The 25,000-nt window shown below is 43.4% G+C and overlaps 1 protein-coding gene across 5 annotated transcripts in view; it reads right to left on the bottom strand.

The window, feature by feature from the left end:
- The window catches only part of LOC311056992 (nidogen-1-like), a 56,046-nt gene that overhangs the window by 20,947 nt on the left and 10,099 nt on the right, over positions 1 to 25,000 (bottom strand). Inside the window, exons 2-13 of one of the 5 annotated variants that reach the window (XM_084073857.1) lie at positions 19,572 to 19,733; positions 18,572 to 18,712; positions 18,121 to 18,350; positions 16,937 to 17,090; positions 16,475 to 16,614; positions 13,958 to 14,012; positions 13,804 to 13,909; positions 13,153 to 13,293; positions 11,355 to 11,606; positions 9,014 to 9,214; positions 7,376 to 7,615; positions 914 to 1,051 (exon numbers count right to left, since the gene is read on the bottom strand). In XM_084073857.1, coding sequence (XP_083929983.1) covers positions 914 to 1,051; positions 7,376 to 7,615; positions 9,014 to 9,214; positions 11,355 to 11,606; positions 13,153 to 13,293; positions 13,804 to 13,909; positions 13,958 to 14,012; positions 16,475 to 16,614; positions 16,937 to 17,090; positions 18,121 to 18,350; positions 18,572 to 18,712; positions 19,572 to 19,733 — 1,960 coding nt within the window. Of the gene's footprint in view, positions 1 to 913; positions 1,052 to 7,375; positions 7,616 to 9,013; positions 9,215 to 11,354; positions 11,607 to 13,152; positions 13,294 to 13,803; positions 14,013 to 16,474; positions 16,615 to 16,936; positions 17,091 to 18,120; positions 18,351 to 18,571; positions 18,713 to 19,571; positions 19,734 to 25,000 lie in introns of all 5 variants that reach the window. The other 4 variants (XM_084073858.1, XM_084073859.1, XM_084073856.1 and 1 more) reach the window with 4 other exon arrangements.

The following is a 25,000-nucleotide window of genomic DNA, read 5'->3' as shown; positions in this document are numbered from 1 at the left end:
AACGACCCCCATAACTCTGAGAGTGTACAAATGGAACCAAATGGACCCGTAAGGGTCCATTTGGTTCCATTTGTACACTCTCAGAGTTACAGACCCGTAAGGGGCCATTTGGAACTAGAGTTTTCAATTTCTTTCGAGAGCACCGACTCGACCCGGTAGGCTAGCCGCTAATTGATCGGGGAGGGGGATGATAACTAGAAAAAGTGCTCCTCGAAGCACAGGTCTCCGCTCGGTCAGGTACAATAGGTGGAAAGGGTGAAAATGTGAAAAGGCATTTCTTCCTCGGCCTAGTTGGAATGTGCGTGCAAAACTTCACACACATTGCACGCTGCGTTCATGATTTGAGCCATTTTGTTCAAAACGGACCTATCCTGCAAACTTTGGAAGCCAATGTTAGCCAATTAGGATGGAATATGAAATATCGGACCGGAACGGAACAGAGCCTTCATTTAGTACCATTGGTAACAACCTGTTGAAGGAAGTAAGGAAGAGGCCCCGATTTCTTTCCAATTACGGGATTCATATAGCAACTGTTGAATCGTTTAAAGGACGACGTCACTCATTTTCAACCTATCTTCGTATAATTGGTCCTCACTAATACTCATGATAAAATGGTGAAAAAAAATCTACTCAGTTTGTGTCTCATAGGAGGGCTGGACAGTGCAGAAACCCGTCTACCAGTGACACAACTTTCCAGGAATAGAAAGCCTGCAGTTTCTATTAGCTTGGATTCCCCATCGATGATGTCACTGGTAGACGGAACTCTGAACTGTCCACAGCCCTCCTCTGAGACACAGACCGAGTAGATTTTTTTTTACCATTTTATCATGAGCATTAGTGAGGACCAATTATATGAAGATAGGTTGAAAATGGGTGAAGTCGTCCTTTAAAGAATTAAAGGTGTGTATTTTACCGTAACAGGCGCGCCCGTCCCCGGTAAAGCCGGAGGTACACTCGCACCGGAACTGCAGTCCGTTCCCCGGGCGGCACACGGCGTTGTTGTCACACCCGTGGGTCCCTGTGAAACACGGGTTCTGCTCCGGAGTTCCACCTACACAAAGACAAGAACACTTAGTAATCAATTAAATAGGTTTGACTTTAATTCAATGTGAATCGCACTGCATTAGTGGTTTATTTACTTCATCGGTTCTCAAAGTGGGGTCCGGGGACCCCCAGGGGTACTTGAGGGGGTTCCAGGGGGTCCCCAGCTAAATGATGGATAGGAACCAAATGGACCCTTATGGGTCTGTAACTCTGAGAGTGTACAAATGGAACCAAATGGACCCTAACGGGTCCATTTGGTTCCATTTGTACACTCTCAGAGTTAAATTAACATTGATTTTACAATATAAATTGGGGTCCCAGGGATAGAAATGCCATTAAATGGGGGTCCGTAGCCCTAATGCATGTCAAACTGGGGGTCCTTGAAATTAAAATGGTTGAGAATCACTGCTAGAGCCGTACAAATCTTCTCTTATGGGGGTCCCTGGCATATCTTTTTGAATGGGGGTCCACGGGCTAATAAGTGTCAATTTGGGGGTTCTTGACATGAAAAAGTTTGAGAACCACTGATTTACGGGACAGTGGTGGAACGTTCATGAACATTCAACACAAAGAGTTCACTCAGTTGAACATGATCTCATGTAAACATGCATTTCCATCCGCAGCCCCACAAAACATCACAATAACAAACATGACAAAGACAAAGAATACAACATACTGTACAACAGCCTACAGATATATAACAAATAAAAACATACCATACCTGATTTAACCCTTTTAGACCTGAGGCCCATTCTAAAAACCTTCTAAACGCCTTCTAAAAAAAAAAAGTTTTCTGAAAAACTTCAAATATGTATTCAAGAACTACAAAAAAATTATGTTGCTATATACTGTACATAGCCACCAGAACCATCAGAACATTTCAACCAATCAGCAACACATTGGTTTCCTTAACCCATTAAGACCTGAGGCGATTCTTAAAAAAAATCTAAATCCTAACAGTTTTTTGAAAAAAAGATAAAACATATTTTTTTCATGATTTTTCAAAAATAGCAGATTTACAAGCTCATATGAGCCGCGCTATGAGCTATGAGCTATGAGCTATGAGCTATTTTTGAATAGCCAAAGAAATCTAAAGTGACAGGGTTTGACCATTACGTAATGCTTTTGCACAAAGTTGGTTTATACATTTTTTTAAAATATTGCTGCTGTTCCTCTATCTATGCAGAGCTAGTTTTGTTTTTGATGGTTGTTTACATCATTGGAAAGCCTTTTCATGGCCATGTTGAGATCATATAGTTTAAAATATATTGAGATTGTGTCTCTAGAATTTGAGGTATAGTTATAAATAGGGGTTCCCGCCCAAAATGGGTTAAGCCTAATTGACAACCTAAATACCTATTATAAAGTCTAAAACCCAACCAATAGAACATCTTAAAAACTATTTGGACATAGCGTTGTTGTCGGGCAGAAACCATTTAAACTTTTTTCTTTGGTAAATTAACGTCCTACTTGATCATACTACAGTCTTACACAAAAGCATCAAAAGTAGCAGATCTACAAGCTTCGACCAGCGGTTCCGGTAGGAGACACAAAGGAGACTCTCTGTGTCTCGTACCGGAACCGCTGCCGGTCATCAAATTATTGTCTTAGGAATGAGACACAAACAAAAAAATACATCCATGAATTCAAGTCTCCATGGGGTGACTAATACATAGAAAAAAAAGTTGTTTTGGGGGTGAACTGTCCCTTTAACTCACTAAAAATGTTTTACTGAGCAACTTTTACTTGTAAGTAAATATCGTAGTAATGTTTGAGCAGGAGTATCTCTACTTTTACTCGAGTACTGTGACTTTGAGTCTTCCTCTGGTCAGGATGGGGCGTTCCCCACAGCTGCTCATTAGAAGAGGAGAGAGAGAGAGAGAGAGAGAGAGAGAGAGAGAGAGAGAGAGAGAGAGAGAGGGGGGGGGGGGGGGGGGGGTTGAAGATCCTCCAGTAAACCAACCACAGATGTTGTATGTTCTGACAATAATAAACCCCACTGAGACCACAGTCTGTTTATATAACCTGATGCTGACCCTAACTCTGACCCCTAGACCCAGGATGAGGTGGAAAGTAACTAAGTGCATTTACTCAAGTACTGTATACTTAAGTGCAATCTTGAGGTATTTGTACTTTACTTGAGTAGTAGGGTGTGGTCCTAGCGGCTTGGAGGCAAGTGGCCGTGCTCGTGTGCTGACCAACCCGGGACATACACCACAGCGTGGCATTTCAATTAAAGTAGTATACATATAACAGTGGTTCTCAAACCTTCTTATTTCAAGGACCCCCAAAATGATATTTATTTGGCTGCGGACCCCCATCTCAAATATTTTGTTCCAGGGACCCCCCAGAAGCAAAGATTTGAGTTACAAATGTTCACTTAAAAATATATGTATATATTTAAAGGTTTGCAAAAACGTTGTGAATTTTTCAAAAATAGCAGATCTACAAGCTCAGTCCTTTTTCCGGACGCAGAGTCACGCTTGCTTGCTTGTGCTGCTGCAATCTGGGAACCCATCGCCAAATGAAAAGGAAAAACAGCGCACTCTGCTGTTTTTTACTATCTCACTTGGCTCTGGGAGGAAGTCGACGTAGCACCCGTGCGCAAGGAAACCGGGGTTTTGTCTGCCTTTCAAGATTCAAACGCAGAGCAGAATCTGTTCTTGAGAGATTAGTTCTGCTGTGCCTGTGGGGGACAAGGTGTATTACTTTGGAGGGTACTATGAGGGGGAAAACCACAGCAGGGATCAGATTGATGTGAGCGTCTTCAACACAGTGACTTTACGCTGGATGAAGTTTCCCCGAGTGAGAACTAGAAGAGGAGGAATACGTCCTGTTGAGGTTCCCTCTGTGCGCTGGGGTCACACAGCTGTGCTGATAGAATCTATCGTCTACATCTGGGGGGGTGTAGTGAATTGGTAAAACTACAGGGACAACGTTCTTTATGCATTCGATGTCGACGCCCACAGATGTTTAAATCCCAAGACGTATGGGTTCGTTCCTGCAACGAAGGTCGGCCACTCAGCCTGTGTCTTGGGTAAGGTCATGTTTATCTATGGAGGAAACAACAAAAAGACTGAATGCCCTAATGACATCTACAAGTTGGACACCGCCACAATGGTCTGGTCTTTAATTAACACCAGCGGCACTCCACCTCCTGCTTCAGCATGCCACTCTGCCACCATCATCGGAACAAAGATGTTTGTATTTGGGGGCTATGGAGGCCAGAAGGTCTTCTACAACACCACCAGAGTGTTTGACACAGAGACCAACTGCTGGCTGAGCACAGCTTCTTCCAGAAGGACAGACCTTCTTCCAGAAGGACGTGTGAGTCATTCAGCCATTGCCTATAAGGAACAGCTGTACATATTTAGTGGTTTCATCAGTAGTAATATGTGTCAGTTCAATGATCTGTGGAAGTTAAATCCTGACACCTTCTCCTTCAAGAAGATTCGGCCCAGACAGATCCGACAGATTCACCAGAATCAACAGAATCGACAGATTCCACAGCGGAAATCCGCAGATTGGGGTTCCGGTATGTGGTGTTGCATGGTGACATATCGTACGATCCTCTTTAGAGGATACAGAGACAATGCACAGCCCATCTTACAGATCTTAGACTTGAGTCCTAGCCTGAAGACATTATCAAAGCTAGTCATTCAGTACGGGCTGCAAAAGTCTGGACTCCCACACAACATCAGGTGGGAACTGGCAGCCATGACAACAGAACCAGACGACAGAATATATACATATATGTGACGAGACCACGAAGAGCGTGGTGACATCTGGAGAGACAAAGGACGGCCGGAGAGACGGCGACCCGGGGTGGAGCGGGTTGGACCGGGGTGGAGCGGGTTGGACCGGGGTGGAGCGGGTTGGCGGCCCAAACCACTTCCTCCGAGAGGAAGAACCCAAAAGCTACAGACTGCGGTAAAACCTGCAAGGAGGGTTTAATAATCCATCCAGGCAGAATGAGATGTTTTTGCCTAGCAGCAATGATGACGACACAACACACAGAACAACGCCCACTTCTGGTCAGACGAAGGAGGAGCCAGGCCCGAGTCAACCCACAGTGTCAAGAGCCTCCAAGTGACGCCAACACTTGCTAACATTAACTTGTCTATCTGTAGTGTCTGTCTGTCTGTCTGTCTGTCTGTCTGTCTGTCTCTCCACAACAAACAGCCAAATCAGCGACAACATTCGTAAAGTGAAACAGTAAGAAATTATAGACGGTTGAAAAAGAAAAAGAAAGAAGTTGACATGTGAGTGTGCGTAGGGGGCAACGTGCACACACACGTGCGCATGCGTTCACGTGAAGTTGCATTTTGCACAATATGAGTTTGATCCCCCTGGGTCAGATCCCCCGCCCCCCCCTTTCCTGTCATGGCACGTAGTAAATAAGTCAGTGTGTTTCTGGTTAACCCCCCACCCCCCCAACACACACACACACACACACACACACACACACTCACACGCACACACACACACACACACACACACACACACACACACACACACACACACACACACACACACACACCCACACACACACACTGCAGCTGAGGAAATACAACAGGGCTCAAGTTACTATTTACCCTTCTCTGAAATTAAACTGTAGATGCATGAGCGCACACACACGCACACGCACACACACGCACGCGCACGCACACACACACACACACACACACACACACACACACACACACACACACACACACACACACACACACACACACACACACACACACACACACACACACACACACACACACACACACACGCGCACACACACACACACACGCACTGCAGCACATTCCTTCATACAGGCTATCAGCAGTAATGAGTCTTTAGAACGATAGCTGACTTTCTGTGAGTTTGTCAGATAAGACAAAAAGAAACATTTAAGAACAAAGCTGTACTTTAGATTGAAGTTCAACAGACATTATGCTTATCTAACATACATCATTATTTATGTGTTGTTTGTTAGAGAGACAGACAGACAGACAGACAGACAGACAGACAGACAGACAGACAGACAGACAGACAGACAGACAGACAGACAGACAGGCTGACAGACAGGCTGACAGACAGACAGACAGACAGACAGACAGACAGACAGACAGACAGACAGACAGACAGGCTGACAGACAGACAGACAGACAGACAGACAGGCTGACAGACAGGCTGACAGACAGACAGACAGACAGGCTGACAGACAGACAGACAGACAGACAGACAGACAGACAGACAGACAGACAGACAGACAGACAGACAGACAGACAGGCTGACAGACAGACAGACAGACAGACAGACAGACAGACAGACAGACAGACAGACAGACAGACAGGCTGACAGACAGGCTGACAGACAGACAGACAGACAGACAGACAGACAGACAGACAGACAGACAGACAGACAGACAGACAGACAGACAGACAGACAGGCTGACAAGCAGGCAGACAGACAGACAGACAGACAGACAGACAGACAGACAGACAGACAGACAGACAGACAGACAGACAGACAGACAGACAGGCTGACAGACAGACAGACAGACAGACAGACAGACAGACAGACAGACAGACAGACAGACAGACAGACAGACAGACAGACAGACAGACAGACAGGCTGACAAGCAGGCAGACAGACAGACAGACAGACAGACAGACAGACAGACAGACAGACAGACAGACAGACAGACAGACAGACAGACAGACAGACAGTCCCTCTAGATGTCATTATAAAAGCTTATCTGTCTGAAGGTCTGGAACATTCACACATTATTAGGAACCAGGAATGAAGGTTGTGTTTGAACGTCTATCACATGTTTAAATCACTTACTCACAGTATTGGCATCAAAATGTACTTAAAGAAAAGTAAAAGCACTCATTATGCAGAATGTCCCATTACAAGTTTTCAAATGTATAAAAATCATTAGAAAATAGCAGATCTGCTATTTTCTAATGGCATAAATGTATATAGGGCTGATATACTGTGTGTTTTGTAATAATAATCTAAATCTACAAAGTAACTAGTAACTAAAGTTTTTCAAATAACTGTGACGGAGTAAAAAGTACAATATTTGCCTCTGAGATGTAGTGGAGTAGAAGTAAAAGTATTTGAAATTGGAAACACTCCAGTAAAGTCAAAATATCTCAAAATTGTACTTAAGTACAGTACTTGAGTAAATGTACTCAGTTACTTTCCACCACTGCTTATTACTGTGTTTAATTCAGTGCTTCTCAAAAGTGGGGGTCCGGGGACCACCCCCCCCAGCCAGTGGGAGGGGTTTCAGGGCGTCCCCAGTGAACCTTAGCGTCACGTGACTCACTGTGAATGGATCCTATCTTGTTGCTGGTGGCGAAGCGGATCAGGCTGTTCTCCACGTCGTGGAACACGAAGATGTGATCCACGCTGAGCTGCTGGGCGGGCGGGGCCGGGCGGGCGTCGCCGCCGTCGTCGTGGGAACAGCCGCGGTACGTGATGGTCTGCCGCCACTGGTAGCTCCTGGTCTGAACGCTGCCGTCTGATAGGCTGATGGTGAACTGACGGCTGGAGGACGACGTGATCACTGGGAGGAAGGGGGAGGAGTCAAGATGACAGAATAATTAAAACTATCCGTTGGTTTTGACGTGGTAACGTACAGTGATGTAATTGTAGGCTGCCCGTGCCGATCATAGAGGTACTAGAGGGACGACCAGTTAAGCACGTTTGCTACTACGTGGCTTATTTCTAACCTATAATGTTTTCAGATACATATTTTAGTGTGCAGATGAAGTTTAAAATGAGTAATACACTCATCTTCAATGAGATTTAAAAACGGAGTAGCTCTGTAATTAAAATCAGCTGTGTTTGAAGAACGTGCAGCTATGGGAATCAAACAGGTGCATGTAATCAAGATTCATTTATATTCATGAAGGCTGTGTTATGTCATCACGCAGCACCTTTTCGTTTACATGAAGTAATTAAGATTGGCTTTTTATGGACTTTTGATATAAAAATACACACTAATGTTTTTCTTTTCACTTATTCTGGCATCTATTGTTAGGTATGCCCATTGAATGACCACGGATATGCTCTAAAAGTGTGAAAAACATATTTTTCATTTCACGACACCTTTAAACACTCCATCATTCAGTCTGAAAGCCCTCTCAGTGCAGCGTTTTCTGAGATGGGGGCGTGGCCAAAGTGGGACTCTTTGGCCATTGGTTCATACTGGATTATCCCGATCCCGATTGGGTCGTTTAGATTTGCAAATGAGAAAACCCCTCCGTCTCAGCTGTATCGCGAGATTCGGTTGTCAGACGATAAAGCGATATAGTATTTCGCGATACTTTGGCGCGTTCATAAACTTACATTGTGCTCTTTAGATAACTTGTTAAACACACTTTTTTGATTATTTGATTAATTAAAAAAGGAATTAATAGAATGATGGATAAGAAGTGAATGGCTAGTCACAGACATTATAAATACATGATAATATAATAATGATGTATATACTGTTGAGGAAGAAGTTATATGGCTGCTTATATCTAACCTTTATATTATACCAGTACATAAAGCATAACCACCACCACCTAGAATATTGTCTCGACTCCCATGTCCTTTATTGACTGCTGATTGATCCAGAATTCCACGACACTGTGTACGGTTGGTTCCATACTGGTAGATCTCATTATAAATACATAATAATGTAATATACTGTGTACGTACGGTTGGTTCCATACTGGTAGATCTCATTATAAATACATAATAATGTAATATACTGTGTACATACGGTTGGTTCCATACTGGTAGATCTCATTATAAATACATAATAATGTAATATACTGTGTACGTACTGTTGGTTCCATACTGGTAGATCTCATTATAAATACATAATAATGTAATATACTGTGTACGTACTGTTGGTTCCATACTGGTAGATCTCATTATAAATACATAATAATGTAATATACTGTGTACATACGGTTGGTTCCATACTGGTAGATCTCATTGTAGGGTTCTATCTGCACCGTGGCACCCTGGGGCACCTCAGGGAGACGGCCCTCCAGATGGGTGCTCACCACCAGGTGACCGTGTTCATCGATGCCCTGGAACTCCTGCCTGATGCTCACCCGCTCCCCGCCCGGCTGGAACACCACCTCCGCCTGCCTGGAGAACTCTCCACCTGAGGGGAGGCAGGGGTGGAGAAAAGTATTCCGATATTTTAGTAAAAGTAAAAGTAGCAATACCACAATATAAAAATACTCTGTTTACATGTAAAAGGCCTGTGTTCAAAATCGTCACCTTGCTAAACTAATGGCCTACGTCATTTTATGAGGAAAATGATATTTTTTGTCTAAGTCAGCTCCTCATGACACTGACCACCTCTGGTAAAATGGCCTATCTCCTAGTTGAAAAGGATCATGATGTTCACTCACCTTTTAGTATAATGGCCTCCCTAGTGTGACTTAGGACAAAATAGGACTTTTTTTGGTATAAGTCACATGGTTTTGTGACTTAGGCCAAATTATTTACTGATTTATGCATTTTTTATCCTATTTAAACCTATTTAAATCTCTTATGTAACATAACTGACAGACAGTGTTATTTTTATTTTAATAGTCATAATTTGTTATAAACATTGTGGGTGAAATGATTAAGAAATATCATATAGTTTTGTTTTGGATCAGTTTTTAATTTTTCCTGAAAAAAAAAAGACATAGGCCATTAGTTTAGCAAGGCGACGAAATGTTACTTGAGTAAAAGTACAAAAGTATTGGCAACAAAATGTACTTAAAGTACCAAAAGTAAAAGGTTTTATTTTTTTAAAAGCAGATCTACGAGCTCACAACACGTCGCGTCAGCTTGTAGATCTGCTATTTTCAAATAGCGTGTGTGCAAAGTAACTACTAACTAAAGTTTGTGCGTGTGTGTGCGTGCGTGCGTGCGTGCGTGCGTGCGTGCGTGCGTGCGTGCGTGCGCGCGCGTGCGTGCGTGCGTGCGTGCGTGCGTGTGCGTGCGTGCGTGCGCGTGCGTGCGTGCGTGCGTGCGTGCGTGCGTGCGTGCGTGCGTCAGATGAACAGTTCAGAGGCAGTGGGTATGATTGACACAAAGTGAGGTCCAATTATTTTTTTATTCTTTTTTATGTGCGACAAATTTGAGGCAAGACATTTCAGCCCAGCGTGTAAGATCCTTTACTACGATGTCTGGAGGAAGCACAACTAAACAATAGTCCTCTTATGTTCCAGACCGTCACACAACACGTAACAATGAAGAGACCTTAAGAACCATGACTCTATCATTAAGTACATTCTAACATTATGTACTAACAGCACTCTGCTACTCTCTACTTACTGTACATAACACAACACAACAGAGCAGTGTGCTGTTACACATGTAAGTACACACTGTAGGAATGCACAGGAATGCTCCTTACAAAGACAATCATTTAAAAAAACACACACACATCATGTAAGTGCACTCTGTGTGTAGTAGGAATGCTCTCTCTCACATAGACACTCATTAAAAACACATTCAGACACACACTCAAACAGCTGTTCAAACAACGGCTTGGGTCAATCTGAAGCAATAGATTCTACGGTGGTTCCAGGATGGAGTGAGACAGTAAGGGTACCCAGTGGGGGAAAAAAGTACTCAAATGTTTTACTTAAGTAAAAGTATCAATACTGCAATGTAGAAATACTCTGTAAGTAAAAGTGCGGAATTAAAAATTTACTTGAGTAAAAGTACAAAATTATTGGTATCAAAATGTCTTTAAAGTACCAAAACTATAAAGTACTCATTATGCAGAGAGTCCCATTTCACAAGTATACAAATCTTTGGAAAATAGCAGATCTACAAGCTCACAATGCGTCGCATCGCTTGTAGATCGGCTATTTGTACATCGGCTATTTGTACATCGGCTATTTTGAAATGGCTGAAATTGTATATAGGGCTGAAGTGGTTATTGTACGTTTTGTAATAATAATCAAAATGTAGAAAGTAACTAGTAACTACATTTTTTCAAATAACTGTAGTGGAGTAAAAGTACAATATTGTACTTTTACTCCTCTTTGTTACTCTTTGTTACTAGTTACTTTGTAGATTTTGATTATTATTACAAAACATACATTAACCACTTCAGCCCTACAGTATATACATAGGCCATGTGAAAATAGCCGATCTACAAGCTCACAATGCGTCGCATGTATTTCTACATTGCAGTATTGATACTTTTACTTAAGTAAAAAAGTTGAGTACTTTTTCCACCACTGCGGCGTCTTCGTACTTCCCAACACCGGTATATACAGTATATAATAACTCACCAATGAGACTGAACCCGTTCTGGCCTCCGGGCTGCTCCAGAGCGAAGGCCCACCCTATGACCCCGCCCACAGAGAAGAGGGGCAGCAGCGAGGGTCCCAGGGGGTCCGGGATGCTGCTGATGGCCACGTAGGCGCGGCCGTCGTTGGGCACGGCGTACGAGTGCAGGTCGTTGTTGTTGAGCTCCACCGCGGACGGAGAGCTGCCCACGAACAAACGGCCGTTCACCTTCCCGTTCATCCTCTGGGGAATGCCTGTTAAAAAAACACAGTGTTGGGGCAAAGTTACGTTACTGCACACCAGTGTTGATTTAGTCGACTGAAACTATGACGAAAAATGTTCGTCGACAGCCTTTTTTACACTGACAAAAACTAAATAAAAACTAAGTTACGATGACAAACTAAGATTAAATATATTGACAATTTCGTCAACAAATAAAAACTGTTAGGGAGGGACTGGTGGAGAAGAGATCCGGCAGAACTAAAAGACAAGTCATTTTATGTTGTGTTTGCGCTCTGAAAATAGCAGATCTACAAGCTCACAACGCGTCGCAGTGCGACGCGTTGTGAGCTTGTAGATCTGCTATTTTCAGCATGCATCCAAGTGTAAAATCAGCCATTATGACGCCATCAAGACAGACACCACCAAAATACATTTTAGTCGACTAAATCAACTGTAGATTTAGTCGACTATAATCTTATGATATTTAGTTGACTAAAACTAGACTAACAGTAAAACATTTCAGGTGACTAGAATATGACTAAAACTAAATGGAATTTTATTCAAAAGACTATGACTAAAACTAAATCAAAATGTACTGTCAAAATCAACACTGCTGCATATTGTATATTGCATTACATTACATTACATTACATTACAGTCATTTAGCAGACGCAGCGACGCTTTTATCCAAAGTGACTTACAATAAGTGCATTCAACATAGGTAGGGAACTAAACTACTAATCACCAGAAGTCTGAAGTGCATTCTCTTCTAAAACAAGCAACTAAGAGCATACCTAGCGCTAAGGTAAAAGTGACATATATCAGCTACCTACTTTACTTTCTTAAACAGATGAGACAAATAGGAAAATCAAATGAGCAAGAGCTAAAACAAATAAGTGCATTGAATAAACAAGATCCATTAAAACAATAAAACAAGAGCTCGTATGAATAATTGACAACAAGTAGGCAAGGCTAAGAGGAAGGGTCAGGCTAGTGTTTCCTGAAGAGGCGGGTTTTCAGCCTGCGGTGAAAGATGGGCAGTGACTCTGCTGTCCTGACATCAGTGGGGAGTTATCTTTTACAGTGGAAAACTAGTGCCTATAACACACGCTCTCAGGACTGTTTGATGCTTGAGCAATATTACCTGAGAGGGTTTTCTTTACCGTGATTATTATCACGACAGTGATGCGGTCAGGAGCGAGGGGGAGCCTATTTGACATAAAAAACACGTGAAGCAGCATTCTGCTTCTACGGGCCGACGGCGTGGAATAAACTCCCATTACACCTAAGACAGGCAGCCTCTGTGGATAGCTTTAAAGCACAGCTTTATTTCTTCAATCTTGCTTTTGGTTGATTTTTAAATCTCTGTGTTGTTATTCATGTCCTCACTGTTTGGCTATTATTTTAATGTTGTTTTATGCTTTTGATTTTCTTTTTTTGCTTTATTGTTAAATTAGTTGTACTTTTTCTGTAATTGTATTCTTGCTCTGTAAAGCACTTTGAGCTGCATTTCATGTCATGAAAGGTGCTATACAAATAAAGTTCATTATTATTATTATTATTATTTAACCAACTTACCGTCTGCGACGCAGTCCTTCCCGTTGCCGTAGAAACCGGGCCGACAGTGGCAGCAGTATCCGGTGCTGTAGTCTCTGCAGTCGGCGAAGGACGAACAGCGGTGTCTGTTTTTAGCACAGGTCTCAAAGTTGTACGCAAACACTGTAAAAAAAACAAAACACACCAGGCGTGTCAAGGTTGTACGCAAACACTTGGCAGGGTCAAGTGGCGATGACTGTCAGTCAAAATCCCTCAACAGCGACACCCACAGGCAAAGATTTATTTTTTCATTGCAGTTGAAAAGGCTTTAGAAATCAGAGAGAAAAAATCCTGCCATGGATCACTGGAGTGGAATTTTCAGTTAAAACTTGTAATACACGTTTGAAGGACCATGATAAATACTTTTAATGTGTTGTAAAACTGAATGTCATGAAACCTTTAAGTCGGGTGGATTGTTTTGAAGCATGTAAGGGGGGCTTTAATTAGTATCATTGGTAACACATGAGAAGGACGTAACATTACACAATTATTTATGTCAACATGGCTGCCGTGGAAAAAGGCCTGCTTTATCAGAAATAGAAGCACTTCTACGTTCACGAATATTTGAATAATGTGTTATTAAGTGGTTAAGTGGTAAACATAGTATTTTCTTTAAGGGTTTGGGTTCTTTACCGTCTACATCCAAGTCTTCATCCACCACCACGATCTGAGGGTTCTGGGGACGCGAATGTGGAGGAACCGGCCGCACGGGCTCTGGAACGCTGTACCTGGGTCGCTCTGGAACGCTGTATCTGGGTCTCTCGGGTTCGGGGTATCTGGGTCTCTCGGGTTCGGGGTATCTGGGTCTCTCGGGTTCGGGGTACCTTGGTCGGTCAGGGTACCTTGGTTCAGAGAAAGGTGATTATACATTTAAAGGACCACTCTGGCCATTTTCAACATACCAAAATACCCCAGTTTGAACACTCAGGCTTTCACAGCAAATCTGAGGTTTTCTGTAAATTGGTCTCAAAACAGACCAAACTGATTTCAGTTCCAACCAACCTTTTTTTTTTACTTTTTCCACACAGAACCAGGAGATAACATGCATACAAACTGGCTCAATAGCGCCCCGTGCCAAACAGGACAATGTGGTATTGCAGGTGAAAGTGCTTTATAAGCCAGAGAGAAGTTAGTTGGAATGAGTATATCTGAGGCTTGATTTAGGCTCAAACCTTTTGAAAAACGTTTCAGGGACATAAACAATATGATTTCTAAATTCATGGTGTAGTCCCTTTAAGTAAGTAAGAATATAATTTGTCAATGTGTGTTCCAGCTAGGGGTGTGCCGATACACTAGTTTCACCAAACGATACGATACGATATTTGGCTCACAACTTCGATACGATATCGATACGATACGATACGCACTTTTTTATTATGAAAATATATGGGGGAGGAAAAAAGTAAATGCAAACAAATAATTCTGTTTTTGCATTATTCAGACATGCAAACTTGTAGCTTTTCAGCTACAGTAGCCGTTTTCAATCCAAATAGGGCAATAGTGTGACACCTGACCCGAAAAAAAAAAAACATGTTGTCACCCTTTTCACCTCGGGGCTGTTTGCATGCCTGATTATAATGATTGTAAAAAAAAAAATAAAAAAAAATAAAAACAATATTTTTTTTTTCCAAAACGATACATATCGTCACGAAAACGTATCACGATATATCGTGGGACGATATATCGGCACACCCCTAGTTCCAGCCCTATGGAATATATTGAACGCACGTGCTAATAAAGACGTTATATTTATTGTTTTGATGCTCATTAACCTTAGTAAGTATTAACAATTGTTTTTTAGTTATGTTTACGTTAAGTACGATTGTTTATTGTGGGACCACACATATGGACACATTACATCATCAACTTGCGACGAGAGTTGTTCCACTTGAGTAAAAGGGGAACTATTTCTAAAATAAAAAATATATACATTTTTGGGGTGTTTTTACATTTTAGTTATAGAGGGCGATTATAATGCATTATTACACGGCTTGGTTGAATGCTCGATTCTGATTGGTCAGTCATCGGTCATTATTTCTGGATAATGACCGATGAGCTCAATAACGGACCGCTGTCTAATCAGAGACTCAGAACACCTGCTCATATCAACCTGCGCTGCTTGATTTTATGCTTTATCCAACATGACAGCCATGTAAACAAACAACCAATGTCATTTACAACTAAACGTTGCTCTCAAGAATGTTTTTGAAAACATTTGAAGTGAGAAATAGACGATGCAATAACCGAAAAGTCATTCTATTTGATCCACTACACTTCCTTGTTTATCGTGGTGCAACAACGAGGGAATACCAAAACGCTCGCCCCAAAACATAGTCGCCCCGGGGCAAATCCGGCGGTATTACAGGCAAATCGGCAGTAAATAGAATGGGGGGCGAGTGTGTTTTGGGGCGAGTTTTTTTCCATTTGTTTTTGCGAGGTGAACTTGTCCGCCCAGCCCAATACTTATGGAATACTTTCATTGCCGTAAGCAAGGAAATACTTCGTTTTGTTGTTACTTTTGGGTAAATGTATTTAAGTATTTATTAAGTAGCCGTGTAATAAGCGGGATAATGCATGGGGAGGTAGTCATTATTGAAATTTAAAGCCCTTCAGGGCGATTAACCACCTTCGCCTCGGTGGTTAATCGCCCTGTCGGGCTTTAAATTTCAATAATGACTACCTCCCCATGCATTATCCCTTGCTTAAGGCATACAAGGCTTAATTGCCAGGGATCCTTTAAAAAAGTCCTCAGCTCAAAAGGCGTTCTCAGTGGACAGCGCCTTAACACATTAACCGTTAAATCCAACTGTTAAGCGCCGAGACCGTAGCCCTACGGTCCGGGTGCTTTTTCCTTTTTTTTTCTTCGATTTTTCCTTCTTTTTTTTCCAATTTTCTACACGGACCATTTTCAGAAGTCGGGACAATTTGCGATCCCGTTTTTCGTTTCCCGTCGGCCTCCATTCTAAGGCGCACACTAAAACCCCTGTTTAGCCCTTGTAGTTTTTTCTCCTCGCATTTCCCATGTTAACATAAACGGTCAGAACTCAAACATGGCGGCTCCGTTTGACACGTGTTCTGCACTAGTAGACGCAGGGACATGTGCATGTTGTTTACAAACAGTGCATCGCGCATTCTAAAGGATTTTAACGGGGCCTATGGCGACCTGAAAAAAACAAAAAACAATAATAAAACCTTGGCACTGGTGAGTACATTCTGAGATTAGCCCTTGGCAGTGGATGTGTTAAAAGTCAAAGAAAGAGAACTAGAGAACTAGTGAACAATGGAGAACTCTACTGTCACTGACCGTGGTTGGGTGTCGGGGGGGTAGCGTCTTGGTGGGGAGGTCTCGATGTCGGTGTATTCCGGTTCCTCTGTCGTAAAGTCCACTTCCTGTTCGTATTCCACCGTGGTGGTCTCAGCGTCGTACGCGGGAAACGCACCCTCCTGAACGCAATTATTTTACATGATCACAATTACTTAAAGAGGTGGTGCCATTGTTTTGCACTTTTTCTGTTTTTCATGTGTCTATGAAGTTGATAGAACTTCATTAAGCCCCCTGAAAAATCACTGAAAATCACAGCACCCCGTCTTTAAGTTATTTGTCATATCTGCCCTTTGCAAACCTAAAAGCCAAACAGAAAAGTCATACCTGTATGTTCGTTCAATGCCAAAAACATCATTAAATCATTAATCACAATTATTTGTATACACGACATCGAGTCGTCAACTACGATGGTGACGGTGGTTGCCGTGGTTACCGCCCTACCTGTTGGCCGCCGGTTTGCCTCGGTCGCTGCGTCACCCGAGGCCCCGCCCCCTCGTCCTGGGGGTCTTCCACCTTGCCGGGCGTGATTTCGATAAAGATCGGCGAGGTGCCGATCTCGTAAACCCAGACGCCACGACGGCCCGAGTTGGTGTTCCTGTACGGACACAGGAAATGACGTCACAATAAAAATAAAAACATGTTTTTGAGCGGTGTAGCCGCTCCTATAAGTGGGGTTGGGAATTCGTCCTTCCCTGTACTGTGATTGGCTGACTCTATTCACACCCTTTCCGTCCTTCCCTGTACTGTGATTGGCTGACTCTATTCACACCCTTTCCGTCCTTCCCTGTACTGTGATTGGCTGACTCTATTCACACCCTTTTCGCCGTGCCGTGATTGGCTGACTCTATTCACACCCTTTTCGCCGTGCCGTGATTGGCTGACTCTATTCACACCCTTTCCGTCCTTCCCTGTACTGTGATTGGCTGACTCTATTCACACCCTTTTCGCCGTGCCGTGATTGGCTGACTCTATTCAGACCCTTTGCTTTGATTGGCTAGCGAGACGCATGATAATTAACCTATAAATAGTATCACGCACAAAAAAAACATTCTTTTTTTTAAGTGAGCTTCCATCACTGTGATGACACCGCTCACTGTGATGTCACTGTGATGTCACTGTGATGTCACTGTGATGTCACTGTGATGTCACCGCTCACTTCACACTGGGTGTGATTTTTACTGATTACGCTAGAGGCGCTCTTCGCCAACCTATGAATGATGCCTTCACTGCGAGAGAACGATAGATCCAGAAATTACGTCATCCCCTTCCTTGATTTCTTCTCACAAACTGCATTTTTTTGGCATTATAATGCCTGATTCATACTTAAATGTGTGCCAAAAATATTGTTTTAATGATAAAAGAACATAATTTTAAAAAAGATGTCGCATTTTTTCTTCAAAACCAAACCTAAAACCTAAGACACCATTAAATAAGAACTTAAATTACACTAGTTTAATTCCATTCATTCAAACCGGAACACAATCAATGTATTGATCATTGAAATAAACATGCTCTTGAAAAACGCACGTGGCCCACCCATCTGACCACTTAAAGTGGTCCAGTGGGCCTTATAAGAACAATACTAATTCCAGCAACCGGTTTCTCAAAGCTCGTTTTTAACGTACTCTGTGAGTTGGCGGATGGAGTCTTCTTCTTCTTCGGTGGTGCGGTAGTATTCCCCGGGGTTGTTCCAGCCGAACCAGCCCTTCACCAGGCCTTGGATGAAGCCGGCCTCCAGGGGCTTGGCGTCGCCCCCCACAGTGGTGGAGAGGTACTGCAGGCCGTCCGCGGGGTACAGCATGATGGCGTAGGAGGCGGACTCCATGGAGGCGATCACCAGCTGGAAGGTGTTTCTCTGACAACACAAGGAACCATGGGGTCTAGATAAGAGGACCACCTCCTGCCACTGCACATGTACCAGTTATATTGTGTTAAAGTCATAGTGGGTGTGACTGAAATTGTTCAAATTGTTAAAATATCGGTTGGATCGTTGATTCTGGACAACAACCACTTATTAAACCGGCTTGGCGCAAGTTTGAAGCCGATCTCGATCGGGTGGTTCTCGAGATTCCTCACCTTCCTGTCCAGACCGTCTCCTCTGCTGGAGCCTCCCGCCGCGGCCACGTTCTCCCAGGTGACAATGACGGCGTGGACGGGGTCCACGCCATCGTCGTTGGGGAAGGCCAGGCTGATGTGCTGCGCTGCCCTCTGCAGGACCTGGGGGGGAAGAGCAGTGTAACACGTCATTACACTTCATACATTCTATCAGTGTTTTGGGGGGAAAAAATATTTAAAACTTAATCGATTTAATGTTTTTTTCTTCTTTTCTTTCAATTATTTTTTTAAACATTCACTGCCATTGACTAGATCTACGTAAAAAAACAACAAAAAAAACACTAGAGGGCGCTCTTCCGTAACCTATGAACGATCCCTTGACTGCGAGAGAAGGAATGGACGGACAGGACGCCATCCTAAAAAGATTCACTTCCATCCACTCCTATGTTATGAGATGTAGAAAAATACATCCAGCTCGGATTTCTTCTTTTTTTGGTGAAAACGAGCCTTATTCAACGGCCGATAACAACAGAACGGACGATCGGGTTAAAAATGTTTTTGTTCCGGCGGATAGACGAGACCCTCTCAGGGTCTCAGGATATATTGTTAAATGCAGAAAGTTGCGGTGATCTCGCCGCACGCCCATTATTTGGTCTGCACCACGTTGATAAATGAGGGTCACTGTGTACCGATTTGCATGACGTCTGGATAAAATCTGTAGGAGTAATGTCCAAAAAAATGGGTTTTGCACAAATTGGCCTCCTGGTGGCGCTATAGCAGGCCCCTTTGAAAAATTTGGGGCAGAGGTTCTGAATTGGCATCGAGGGAGTGCGTGTGCACCGTTTCGCAGCGACCGGGCCAACGGTACCGGACTATGAGCTGGTAACGGACGGACAGGACACACGGACGGACACACACACGGACGGACAAGGTGCAAAACCTACTCTCTCGCCATGCCTTTCGGCCTGGCGGAGACAATAAAGCATAAAGAATAAAGCATAAAGATTAAAGTATGTTGAACCAGAGGGCTGCTGTCCTGGCGGTAGTAGACCCTCCCCCGGCCGTCGCTGGTGTCCAGGTCTCCCAGCAGAGCCGCGATCATCCTGAAGCTGGACGGGAGCTTCCCCAGATACTCCGCTTCCGGTGTGGGCTCGGCCACGCCCACAAAGCCGTTAGTGTTGATCTGTGAACGCACAGGGCCCACAGGATCAATGCATTAGATTACTGGACGTTTTTACTGACAAAAATATAGCAGATCTAGAAGCTCACATCTATGAGCTTGTAGATCTGCTATTTTTGAAAAATCTTGATTTTTTTTTGCAAATCTTTCTCTATGTATATATATATATTGTTAAAGACATTTTTAACTCAAATCTTTGTTTCTGGGGGGGTGCCTGGAACAAAATATTTTCAGATGGGGGTCCCATGTTTTTTTTTTTTTTTCAGAAAAAAATGTTTCTGATTTAGAAGACATTATGTAGAATCAGCCTCAGGTTTTAATGGGTTAAACACATTTAGCATCAGTCTCTGGTTTTAGATCCCTTCAGGGGGCAGAGCGGCTGCTTGGGGGAATCAGAAGGTTTCCGGTTCGATTCCCCAACTCCCCCATGTGTCAAAGTGTCCTTGAGCAAGACACTGAACCCGTACCTGCTGCTGACGAGCAGGTTGGTGCCTTGCATGGTTTCCTCTGCTGTCTGTCTGTGTGTGTGTCTGTGTCTGTGTGTGTGTGTGTGTGTGTGTGTGTGTCTGTGTGTCTGTGTGTCTGTGTGTCTGTCTGTGTCTCTGTGTGTGTGTGTGTGTGTGTGTGTGTGTGTGTGTGTGTGTGTGTGTGTGTGTGTGTGTGTGTGTGTGTGTGTGTGTGTGTAATGCACATTGTAAAGCGCTTTGCAGAAAGCTGCTACGTATATTAATGCATTTACCATTTACCAAAGTGACCTCATGCCTCCAGTATGCTATAGACTGGACGTACACTAAATAACAGAACACTGTGTACTGTAACGCTGTGTTGGTACATTAAGGCCCAAACTAAACACAGTGAATAGTTAAGCTGAAGGAGCTTATCTGTAGTTAAAGGCTCTGTGTCCAGAACACACACACATTAACCTGTTCAATGATCTGAATCCAGTCTGCTCACATGTTTATCTGTGATGTTAACCATGCTGACATTACACACACACACACACACACACACACACACACACACACACACACACACACACACACACACACACACACACACACACACACACACACACACACACACACACACACACACACACCTTGCAAGACTTCCAACATCAACAGACTGTATAAGATGTTTCTCTCAGACCTTCAGACACACTGTTTTATCAGAACATTTATCACTTGTTGTGGGATGCGATGATGCAATGTAAATACTCCATAGTAAATACATGCTATGCTATAGGATGCTCTAATGTAAACAGATGCTAGGAGGAGGCATTCACTGCTGCTGCTTCAAGTGCTACTTACAGACATCCTGCTATAATGTATATTATGCTCTGTCTGTGGTTTGGAGGAAAAACACTCACAGCTTCAAAGACCGAAACCTGCTGGAGGCCACAAGGACACGAAGGTGAAAATGACACCGTTTAGAGATGTTTCTGCTTCTGTTCTGACACAAAGGACAAAACGGCCTGAAGTATTTCATGAATCGGAGCAGAAAAGCTGCTGTTGAGGTTTTTTAGCTCTGTTAGAAGCTAAGGGCTAATCTGAAACATCTATCAGACGACTTGATTCAGAACTCCAGTTCTTAAATCCTAAATGTGAAGATGGCCGACTTGCGGCTGGAAGCAGTACAGAGGCCTTGAGATAGGATTTAACCCGAAGGTGTATTATTCATTCACCATCACATAACAAGACATTGGCTGAAACACCCACTCCTGGTGTCTATCTTCTCACCCTCAGCTCTGCTCTCTAATGAACTGGCAGCAGCCTTTTTATACCCAGCTGGAGCTAATGAGCCTGGACTGTACCATTAGACTGCAGCATAGACAGGGGTGTTATAAAACACATGATAAATACCTAACTAAACACACAATAAATACATCAACGTAAATAACCTTAACCCACACACACAAGTCTCCCTGATCTACTACAAGTTATACAATAATTCCTTCTTCACACTAAACATCATTTACTAATCACACACAGGGTCACGTTCTCTCTGTTTGTGTTATTTACCTCGTTCACTAGAGTTCATGCTTTACTCTGCTGTTTATTCCCATCGCTCTGGACAAGAGCAGTGGTGTAAAGTAACTAAGTACATTTACTCAAGTACTGTACTTAAGTACCATTTTGAGGTATTTTTTACTTTACTGGAGAATTTCCAATTTCCAATACATTTACTTCTACTCCACTATATTGCAAAATATTGTACTTTTACTCCACAACAATTTTTTATTCCAGACTTTTACTTCTACATTGCAGTATTGATACTTTTACTTAAGTAAAACATTTGAGTACTTTTTCCAACACTGGATAAGAGCGTCTGCTAAATGTTTAAATTGTAATTATAAAATAAAAGAACAAAGTTGTTGTTATTTGCGAATTGAGACATTCTGCATAATGAGTACTTTCTACTTTTGCAACTTTATGTACATTTTGATACCAATACTTTAGTACTTTTACGCAAGTAATTTTCTAAATTCCGGACTATTACTTGTAACAGAGTATTTCTACATTGCAGTATTGATACTTTTACTTTTAGTAGTAAAAAAGTAAAAGTCATTGTTCCACCACTGGCTAATAGCTATGCTAATAGCTAGTACTTTTAGAGGGGCTTTGCGTTGAAGAGGCTGAATGGAGAGATAGAGGAAAGGGTTTTTTTCATCAGGGGGTCCGATGTGGCCCCCGCACGCATGTGGCCCCCGTACGCATGTGGCCCCCGCACGCATGTGGCCCCCGCACGCATGTGGCCCCCGCACGCATGTGGCCCCCATACGCATGTGGCCCCCGCACGCATGTGGCCCCCGCACGCATGTGGCCCCCATACGCATGTGGCCCCTGCACGCATGTGGCCCCCGCACGCATGTGGCCCCCGTACGCATGTGCGTTTACATTTCCTGAAAAGTAACAGTTTGAGACATATTATTATGAGGTTTCCTCACGACAGAGAGCATGTTATTTAGCATGTGTCTCTTGTCTGCTAACAGGAAACATGTGTCAGCGATTATCTGTTGTTGTTTTTTCATGGTTAAAACAGGATGAGGAGGGGGGGGGCACAGGAAGGGGAGGGGGGGGGTCACACACTGCTAAGGTCATGATGGTTTGGCTCTGACCATGTGGATCCAGTGGTTCTCAAACCTTTTCATGTCAGGGACCCCCAAATGTATACATTTTTGGCCGCAGACCCCCCCCCCATCAGATTTTTTTTTTTTTGTGCCATGCATGCAGGGACCCTCAGAAGCAAAGATGTGCGTTAAAAATGTTCGCTTAAAAAAGAGAGAGGAAGAGAGTATTCAAAGGTTTTCATTAATGTTCTACAGTTTTTGAAAATATCTACCAGCTCATAGTGTTAAAATGATTGTGGCGCTATATGAACTACTTTCGCTGGGGACCCCCCCATCTGTTCTTTTAGCGCATGTCACAGCTGGCTCTTGGCCATGACAAACATTGGGGAGAAGACCAGGTTAAAATGTAACACAAGGTGTATTTATTACGATCGGATTAAAATGCTTTTTATTGAACAATACAGAAGATACGGGTACTTAGACCAGAGCGCTTCAACTTGTAACATCCATGGCCGTGGGGTCAGCACTTTATATTTGAAACCAGGAACAAGTTGCGCCATGACTGTCCTGATATGACAGATGTTTCAGGGCTAGACAGAGACACACCACAGCGCAGAGCTGCTCACAGACCGATACAGGGAAAAGAGAGAGAAATAAAGATGTCGATAGTGTCTTGTATGAGTTACAACATTAATTATTGATACATCTACACCAGTAGTGGTTTATTACATATTGTTCTTTAATGAACACACAATGCAAAATGCACTGTATTTGGGTTAATTTCCTATAATTTGGTCCTTTATAGTCTGATTGCGTTCACACCCGTAACTAACCGGATTGTGGTTCGTTTGGAAGCGGAACCGAGTTCTCACGTTTCACGTGGACCGTGGTCCACTTGTTTGATCCACACAGGGTTGGAATGCGTGTTCACACCGCTCCAAACACACCGGACCAAAGGACTAAGAGGACCACGGTCCCTTTCAAAGGAACCAAACAGTCCTGGTGTGAACGAGGCCATAAACACATCACTGAAAGGTTCACATTAACACGACCAAACAAAGCATCACATTTCAACAGATAAAACTTCATCTGAGTGAAGGAACAATGTGTGCTTCACTCTGTAGTTTCCAACGTTTTTGAAAGTTTTGAAAAACATGAACGTATGGACGTAGCCTATATACCCAGAACATGAACGTATGGACGTAGCCTATATACCCAGAACATGAACGTATGGACGTAGCCTATATACCCAGAACATGAACGTATGGACGTAGCCCATATACCCAGAACATGAACGTATGGACGTAGCCTATATACCCAGAACATGAACGTATGGACGTAGCCCATATACCCAGAACACGAACGTATGGACGTAGCCTATATACCCAGAACACGAACGTATGGACGTAGCCTATATACCCAGAACATGAACGTATGGACGTAGCCTATATACCCAGAACATGAACGTATGGACGTAGCCTATATACCCAGAACATGAACGTATGGACGTAGCCTATATACCCACAGAGAGGCCAGGTTGACGGTGTCTCAGAGGCAGACGTGCCTAGACACAGTTTGGGGATGGTTCCCATGATGTAACACACACACGCACGCGCACGCGCGCGCGCGCACACGCACACGCACGCACGCACGCACGCACGCACGCACACACACACACACACACACACACACACACACACACACACACACACACACACACACACACACACACACACACACACACACACACAGATTACATCACACACACATCATCCTGATGTACACAGTGAGGGGGAGAAGGACACAGAGCAGCTGTTTGTTAATGTAAACATTGTGTAACATAATGTGTGAGTGTACAGACACTCCAGATGTTGTCAGAGTGTAATGACATCCTGTAAACTTCACAGGAAACACACACCGCTACCACAGGATGCTCTCTCTCACAAAGATAGAGAGAGATAGAGAGCCTATGGGGAACGTATGAGAAAAAAACTCAACAGCTCTGCCTTTATGGCGGCAGTGGCTCAGGGGTAGAGCGGCCGGATGGTAACCGTGGGGTTCCCAGTTCGATCCCGGGCTTCCCCAGAGTTAGTGTGGAAGTGTCCTTGAGCAAGACGCTGAACCCGTAATAAACCAATCAAACACAGCCGCCACAATGCGCTACGCAACCCACGGCCAATCAAACGCAGCCGTCACAATG

This window comes from Gymnoscopelus microlampas (genome assembly GCF_963454915.1).
Source record: "Gymnoscopelus microlampas genome assembly, chromosome: 2".
Taxonomy (NCBI): domain Eukaryota; kingdom Metazoa; phylum Chordata; class Actinopteri; order Myctophiformes; family Myctophidae; genus Gymnoscopelus; species Gymnoscopelus microlampas.
The sequence above is the reverse complement of the archived record's forward strand: the minus strand, read 5'-3'. Positions and strand labels throughout refer to the sequence as shown.